This window comes from Phalacrocorax aristotelis, chromosome 8 (genome assembly GCF_949628215.1).
Source record: "Phalacrocorax aristotelis chromosome 8, bGulAri2.1, whole genome shotgun sequence".
Lineage (NCBI taxonomy): Eukaryota > Metazoa > Chordata > Aves > Suliformes > Phalacrocoracidae > Phalacrocorax > Phalacrocorax aristotelis.
The window spans coordinates 16,079,028-16,086,367 of NC_134283.1; the positions used below are offsets into that span (position 1 = coordinate 16,079,028).

Consider the following 7,340-nt stretch of genomic DNA (forward strand, 5'->3'; position numbering starts at 1 on the left):
CTGCACCCCCAGGTGGCAGAGGAGCGGCTGCTGATGCATTTCACTTGGAAACGAAGGGCCGCGGCCATTCCCGGCCGGCCGGAGACCGGGCCGGCCCCGCCACCGCCCCTCCGCGGAGCATGGCGCGGCCGCACAAAGACTATTTCCAGAGCAGAACCCTTGAACGGAGCGAGAAGCGTTGCTTATTATGCTCGTCTTAGTTCCCCCTCCGTTGGAGGTAACGGAATTCCTTGCCGGGAGCCGGGGATTCGTGCGAGCCCGCCGTGGCACGCAGCAGCCCCGCGCCGGTCGCCGCCGCCCCACGCACGGAGCCCAGGGGTTCGCTTCACCGGTTTATTTCATGTTAAAGTTTAGATACAACGAAATCCTCGTACGCACCTTTTAATAAAAGTAGTCTCTTTGAGTACTGCAAAATTATAGCATTTACATCTTTAAAAGACTGTAAACAAAATAAGACTAGCAAATAAATAATACTAGCATCGAAGGCATTGTCAGGTATTTTTAGACGGCCGTATAAAATGCGATCTGATTTATAGACTATAATACAGATAAACGCTATAAATAAGCAGGTGTCAGAGTCGGCGGGAAGCACCCAAGTGCCGGGTCCGCTGGGGCTGCGGCACCACCAGCGCAGCTTGCACGGCCGCGCCGAGCTGAGCCGAGTACAGCACAGCTGCGGGGGCCCCTGCGGGGCTTGGGGTGGCTGCGCAGAGCCCTGCACCCGCGCGGTTCTGCTGCCCCGGCGTTGACCGCAGTCCCGGGACCATACTGAGCCTCTGCCCCATGCCTGCCTGCACTGAGAAACCTTATTTCTGGTTAAGAAAAATAAAAGTCCCATTTAAACTTTATTGATTTAAAGCAAAAATTAATTTTCAATATTCACACATATATTACAGAGTAATAGTAAAAGTTCAATATACTTCCTGGCATTTAGTTGGGCCACATTATACAAGAGCAAAACAAGCATCAAAACATTTAGCAGCCTTAATTTCACAATCACTCAGAATTACATATAAATACTGAAATACTCTGATCAGCCTTGGCTCTGAATAGTTCTTCGTGTAGAAATTTTTCCTTTTGCCAGACAGTACACAGCAAGAATTGCATTCTCCCTTCCATCATGGCATCCATGTATTCAAAAATACTTTGCTTTTTTTTTTTTAAAAGTTAAACTCAGAGAAAGAGTCAAGATTAACATGTTTTAAAAACAAAACTACAAAATATGCTGTAAAGAACAATGAATATATCTAAAGTCTACTTGTGTGAGGCAGAAGCCATGGGGGAATGATGGCAGATTACACCAGTGACATAGAGATTGGAACTAATTTTGTGGGAGGAAAGAGAAGAATATAAATGGGGGATTGATCAGTTATAGCGTCTCCTGCGTGTTGGCTGCAACACAACAAAAATAAGTAGTAATTCTTCAAAGCGGATGTACACAAATCTAAGCAGGATTTAGCTTCTTTAATATCTGAATGTAAGAAGTCTGCTGTCCATGACTCTTTAAACCCCGCTACAACTTGGGAATTCATAAGATATTCTGACTCGCATCTCTCCCTTTTCTTGGATGAGAAGATTTAAAGCGGGAACACTAAAAATCCAGAGAATGTCGAATACTTCCAGCCTCCCATCAAGTTTCCTCTCTCCAGTTTTAGATAAGCTCTGTCTCCTTTCTCCATCTGTATCAGGACTCCATTGCTAGCTGCTTCTCGGGTCACATCTTGGTCCCCTGCAAAGGCAGAAATCACTGGCCACCCATTTAGCATCAAACTCACCTAAGAAGCAAGATAGAACAAAGCCCTCCGTCAATTAAAGTCAGAAAACGACACTGCTGAGGCTTGCCTAGCAGGCAAAATGCTTAGCTAAGAAAGGGCCTCTTTTGACAGCTGAAACTCCAGTCCCATAAAAATGAAATATCAGTCTGAACCCAGCTAAGGTGCTCTAAAGGAAGAAGCCTTTCACTACTGTTTTAGACCGACAACCACATCAAAACACCCAGTGTATATAAAACAGGACATTGATCCTATTTTGAAGAATTTCAATAGGATTCCTGTGGTTTCAGGCTATGAAAAGAGGTCTGCTCACACTTATTGAAAGATGGCTTTATGCGAAACCTCAGTCAGAGACAGTGAGGAGCAGAGCCACAGCTGCCAGAACGAGCACGTTTGAAGTGTATTCAGGAGGTAGTTTTCCTTTGTTAGGCGGCAAAGACAATATGCCACAACACAGTCAATAAGCTCGGCTCAGCTCGCATTAATAATCCTGGGACAGCATACCCCACGTTAATAATACACTACCTGCCCAATCTAGACGCACGAAGCCAATTACACCAGAACGGTGCTATATCGCTAACTGTACATTCACCTTTGCAGCATGCATTGCTACACAGATTTCCTGCCTAGGCCATGTTACCTGGCTTCAGGCCAGTAATTTATTATCCCTACCTTGAGATGCGTTTGCATCAAACCACATACAAAGGGCGTGCATAGAGTAACTGCACACACATGCACATATGGTGCTACATTCCTTATCATATCCATGCCATAGGCACCTCCCTGCAGCCCAAATTCCTGTGAAACCTTTTGCCATCCAAGAGCAGGTAAGGAGCCCACCGGTGCCCGCGCTTCCCACGGAGTCTATACGGACGCTCCCGCCGGCGCTCCGCGCCTTGGGACAGCTCGGGGGCCCGGCCGGACTGCGAGTGGGCGGCAGGCGGCCGTCGGGATATCCCCTCCCGTCCCGGGACGGCTCATGTGGGCGAGGGCCTGGAGGGGCTGTGCGCCCCTTCAGGCACCGTCCCCTCGGGCGGGAAAGCGCCGGGAGGTCTGTGCTCCCGGCGGCGGCTCAGGGCCGTGACCCCGCCCCGCCGCCCCCCGGGGCATGCCCCTGCCCCACCGCCCCCGCCGGGCCGCGGAGCCGTCCGCTCCCTCCCGCGCTGTCCGCGGAGCGAGGCGACGGCGCTGGGGGCTGACCTGGATGGTTTGCCTGTTATACACTTTCACCACGTGAAAATTAAAACTGTAAATCCCTTTCCTGGGCGAGATAAAAGTGCTCCGCTCCGAGTCGAAGTTGCTGCCGATATTCACTAGTACCTGGAAGGGAAGGGCACCGTCAAAACCTCCGCGGGGCCGCCGCCGCCCCCCGGCCCCGCTGCCCCGCGGCCGCCCCCGGCCCTCAACGCCCCGCTTCCCGCGGGCAGGACCCCGCGGTCCCGACCCTGCTCCGCCACCTGCCCCGGCAACTTCCCGCCTCCCGCAGCCCCGCCGCGCCCGCCCCACCTGGTCGAAGTAGATGATCATGGTGCGGTTGCTCATCTCGGAGGGCTCGTGGTTGGTGCTGCGGATGGCGGAGAAGGCGACCTTGGCGCTGCCGGAGCGCACGGAGATGCCGAGCGCCGTGCCGGTGGGGTCGGAGGTGGGATTGGAGTCACATACCACGAGGCACTTGCCTTCCAGCACGATGGGCTCCGTCTCGTTCTGCCCACACGCCAGCCACGCCGCGCCCAGCAGTAGCAGCAGTCCCAGCCCCTGGCCCCGCATGGCGCCGCGTTCCCTTCGCTCCGCACCGCTGCCGGGCGCCACGTCCGGGCTCCTCCGCTCCGCTCGCTCCCTGACCCGCCGCGCTCTCAGAGCGGGGCCGGGAGCGCCCCGCCGGGTGGGACACGGCCGCGAGAAGGCAGGGGAGCGCCGGCACACATAGCGCGGTGCAAAGCGGAGCCGCCCGCCGCGCGGCACGGGGCTGAAGGAGGCGGCGGGAAGCGGCCGCGCTGCCGGCGACCACAAAGACGGCGCGAGGCGCAGCCCCGCCTCCCCGCCGGCCCCGCTCTGGCGTCAGCGCTCCGCGCCCGCCCCCCGCCGCGCCCGGCCCAACCGGCGTCCGCTGCGCGCCGCGGCCGCCAATGGCCGCGCAGTCCGCCTGCTGACACCTGACGCCGCCGCTTTTGTTAGGCGGCACGGGAGCAGGTGCCGAGCAGCCGCCCGCACCGCACCGCGCAGCACCGCACCGCGCAGGTAGGAGCGCCGGGGCGCGGGGCGGGAGACCCCCCGCCGAGCGGAGGGGAGCGGGGTGGCGGCGTCGGGCAAAGGCTAGCTGAGGGCCCCTAGCTGAGGGGCGAAACGGGGCCGCGGGTCCCTCCCCGCTTTGCTCCTGGGCGAGGAAGGCTGGAAGGAAACGGGCTACTGCGCGGCGGAACGAAGGCTTGCTGCCGTCTCCGAGCACAGGGAGGAGCATCACCGGGTTGCTCCGAGCTACGGGCGAACCCGCCCCCCGGGAGATCGCACCGAGGAGTGGGATGCAAAGGGTCCCGCTTCCCGATCTCCGCCATCTCCTTCATCGCCTCGTTCACGTCGCGGGGAGGAACAAAGGGCCGTGCCTCCGGCAAGGCTTCCCGAGCAAGAAACTTCAAAAGCAAATAGAGCAAATAGAACACCTGGCTGTTGGTGAAGGAGAGTTATGGCGCTGGTGCCTGCCCTGGCGGTGCTTCGTGCCCTGCCCCCGGACGGCTCCAGCCAGGAGCGCGTTTTCAGGGCCGTTGTTCTTTCCTAAAGTGCAAAGATTGCTTTGTCTTGGGGGACATCTGACCAGTGTTCATTCCGATGTGCTGTCAGAAAGCCATAACCCGGGATTGCAAAAGAAAAGATTTACTGAGGAACCATTAGAAACAAAACACTGCAACAAAATAGTTTTTTAACTGGCAGATCTGTTTCCAAAATTAAACTTACATTCAGAGATAAAAACTTATGTGGAGTTTGTAGCATCCTCTCTGGGAAACTGAGTATCATCCAAAACTGGGCTCCTGTGCAAATCATTGTGATTTTTGGTAAAGGCTTTAATTTATTTTACTGTGCGGTTCCAATTGTGCGATTCATAAGGTTTTACCTGGCAAATTGATCTCTTCCTGAAAACTGCTACAAATAAAGCTTTATTCACACTACTGCCCTGCTAAGTTAAAAGCGTGTCTGTAAAGTTGCTCAGACAGAAGTCTGCGAAGTATCAGCGTTTGCCCGTGGGTTGGTACTGGATGGCTCGGAGGGGACGGGTTGTACTTATAGCCAATGGCATCATACCTCAGGGAGGATCAAAATACCCCGCACTTTATGTTAGACATTCAGCAGTGAAGCAGTCTGGAAACCAATGTAGTGGCAAAATGGTTATAGGGGAGGAAAAGTGGTCAGAAAGGAGTTGGAGAGATAATAAAATAGAAACAAAGACTCTTCTGAGAAGTAAGAAATGAGATAAAACTGAGTGGGTGGAGCCACAACCTGTTAGAAGATGTATTGTTTTACTTTAAGACATAAACTTATGATTTATAATGTATTATTACTGCTGACCTTCTTAACTGAGTCCGAAGTCAGAAACTTTTTTAAAAATAAAATTAATATTTCTAAATATTTCTATTACATATGCTCTTTAATACTTCTAACTAATAAGGCTAAAGCAATTAAAAATCAGCAAAAATTAGCATTTTGCATCCTTGTCAGTATTGGTGAAATGACAGGGGAAATGGAAACTGAAGGAGCACAACTCTGCCCTTTAAAATTTTTGAAGCACTTGACTGTGTGTCTTCCAACTTACATGGCTCTTTTTTATGTAAAAAACATTCATATATTTTTCTTTTAAGAAAATTCTTGTGCACAACAGAAGTAAATTCTCTTGTGCTATAGAGCTTTTTATTTGTAGCTTGCTGATTTGAATCCAGGAGGGGTTTCCCTCCTGAGCTGGAAGTTGCCCTTGATGTTTTGTGGTGACTCCCCTGGGAGGAGGCAGGGTGGGCCTTCCTCCCCCCGGCTGCCTTGACCGCTTGGCGGGGCTCTGACAGATGGAACAGAAAGAAAAAGAACAGCTGGGCCTGGAAAAATTAACAAATCTGTCACTTTTACCAGAAGCCCTATTCCTCACATAAGAGGTAGAGGCAGGCAGGCAAAGGAGGGATGCAGTTTCCTGTGCCAGACACCATCATTGTCACGTGTGTGCACATTTGACTATCACTGTAGCACCCAGCTTCTGCAGTTCTGGCTTTAATAAAGTAACACCAGCCATGCAAATTAGCCATTACTTCATTTTCATTAAATGTCACACGTGGTGCTAGGCAGTTATGTTGATTTTCTCTGTATTGACAACAGCCTCTGTTCTGGGAACAAAGCAGAGATACTCAGCAGGAGAATGTTGGTACTGATATATACAAACATGGCATAATTAGTGATGTGTGGCAGACAGCTCCCAAGATAGGAGTGCAGATTTGCAAATTACAATACTCCATCTAATTACAAACTGCCTTGTTAATCAATGTCATTGAGATACCATAGGGCAATTGTCATTCAGATACAATGGGAACAGTGTCGAGGTATTAACACACTGTAATAGATGTAGATACTAGGCTGAAACTAACCTATTGTCAAGCAGAGCTCTTTGTCTGCTTGATGTTTGCTTTTAAGAAATACTTTTGGGGATATGGAGGAAATGTGAGAACTGTCCATTGCACAGTAACTTGCCTTGACCTTGATGTTGACAGATTTGTAGAACTCCCCTAATGTTTCACACATGGTTAAAGAAAAAAAAAATCAAACAAACCACTTGGAAGTAATCTGGAGGGAAAAAATTTAGCAGAATGATCCTCTTAAGTCTCTGAAGAACAGCTTCAGGACTGGTTACTATCCTGCTCAGATCATGAGAGGGTTCCTTATTCCAGAAAAAAATGTGGAGAGACAAAAATAACCTGGTTTTTACCTCTTACAGAAGCAAGTTTAAAGCTCAGAAGTACTGAACCATTATCTATAGAAACAAAAATATACTTTGGCCACAAAGCAGTCTAAATCATGAGCAGCAGCCCTGCATGACACTGTCAGTGAGCCTTAATCCTGTTTTAGGAACATCATCCTTGGAAACTCAATCTCACTAGACATTTAACTTTAGCTTCACTTATGTGCCTCTAAGGGGGCAAGCACAAGCTTCTCTGAAAACAAGTACAAAGAAGTCTACTGGAAACATTTATTTTTCCTTTGAGAGTATAATTTATCAAGAGTTTAGCTAGCTGGGTATTAAACCACCTTTTCACAGACTACTTGCCTTTTGATTTAATCCTCTTGAGTAAGAAATGCAAGGTCTGGCCCATAACTGGATAACTTATATGAAATGCAGTTTGTTCGCAGTTCTGAAAATGCAGTTTGTTCACTGCTATATTAGTTTATGAAGTGTAAACAGCAAAAAGCAATTCAGGGATTTATATATGCCCATATAAACTTAAGATACTTATCTTCCCAAGCATCCACTGGGATTCTGTACCAAGTCTGAAAATGTGTGAAAATGAGATTTAGAGCAAAACAGCTCTTGCTGATCCATAC

At 50.2% G+C, this 7,340-nt stretch overlaps 1 protein-coding gene across 1 annotated transcript; it reads right to left on the bottom strand.

The window, feature by feature from the left end:
* Positions 1-365: 365 nt before the first annotated feature.
* Positions 366-3,817, bottom strand: CBLN1 (cerebellin 1 precursor). The gene is made up of 3 exons (XM_075101560.1): positions 3,279-3,817; positions 2,973-3,092; positions 366-1,775 (listed from the first exon to the last, which is right to left on the bottom strand). The coding sequence occupies exons 1-3, from the start codon at positions 3,537-3,539 to the stop codon at positions 1,578-1,580; spliced, it is 579 nt and encodes a 192-aa protein (XP_074957661.1). The 5' UTR covers positions 3,540-3,817; the 3' UTR covers positions 366-1,577.
* Between the last annotated feature and the right edge of the window lie 3,523 nt (positions 3,818-7,340).

Bases quoted from the DNA above. Each gene is read 5' to 3' on its own strand.
- CBLN1 (XM_075101560.1), bottom strand. From the start codon at position 3,539: ATGCGGGGCCAGGGGCTGGGACTGCTGCTACTGCTGGGCGCGGCGTGG. The intron at 3,093-3,278 runs GTGGGGCGGGCG...CTTCCCTTCCAG, and splicing joins TGATCATCTACTTCGACCAG to GTACTAGTGAATATCGGCAG. The intron at 1,776-2,972 runs GTCAGCCCCCAG...CTTGCTTCTTAG, and splicing joins ATAACAGGCAAACCATCCAG to GTGAGTTTGATGCTAAATGG.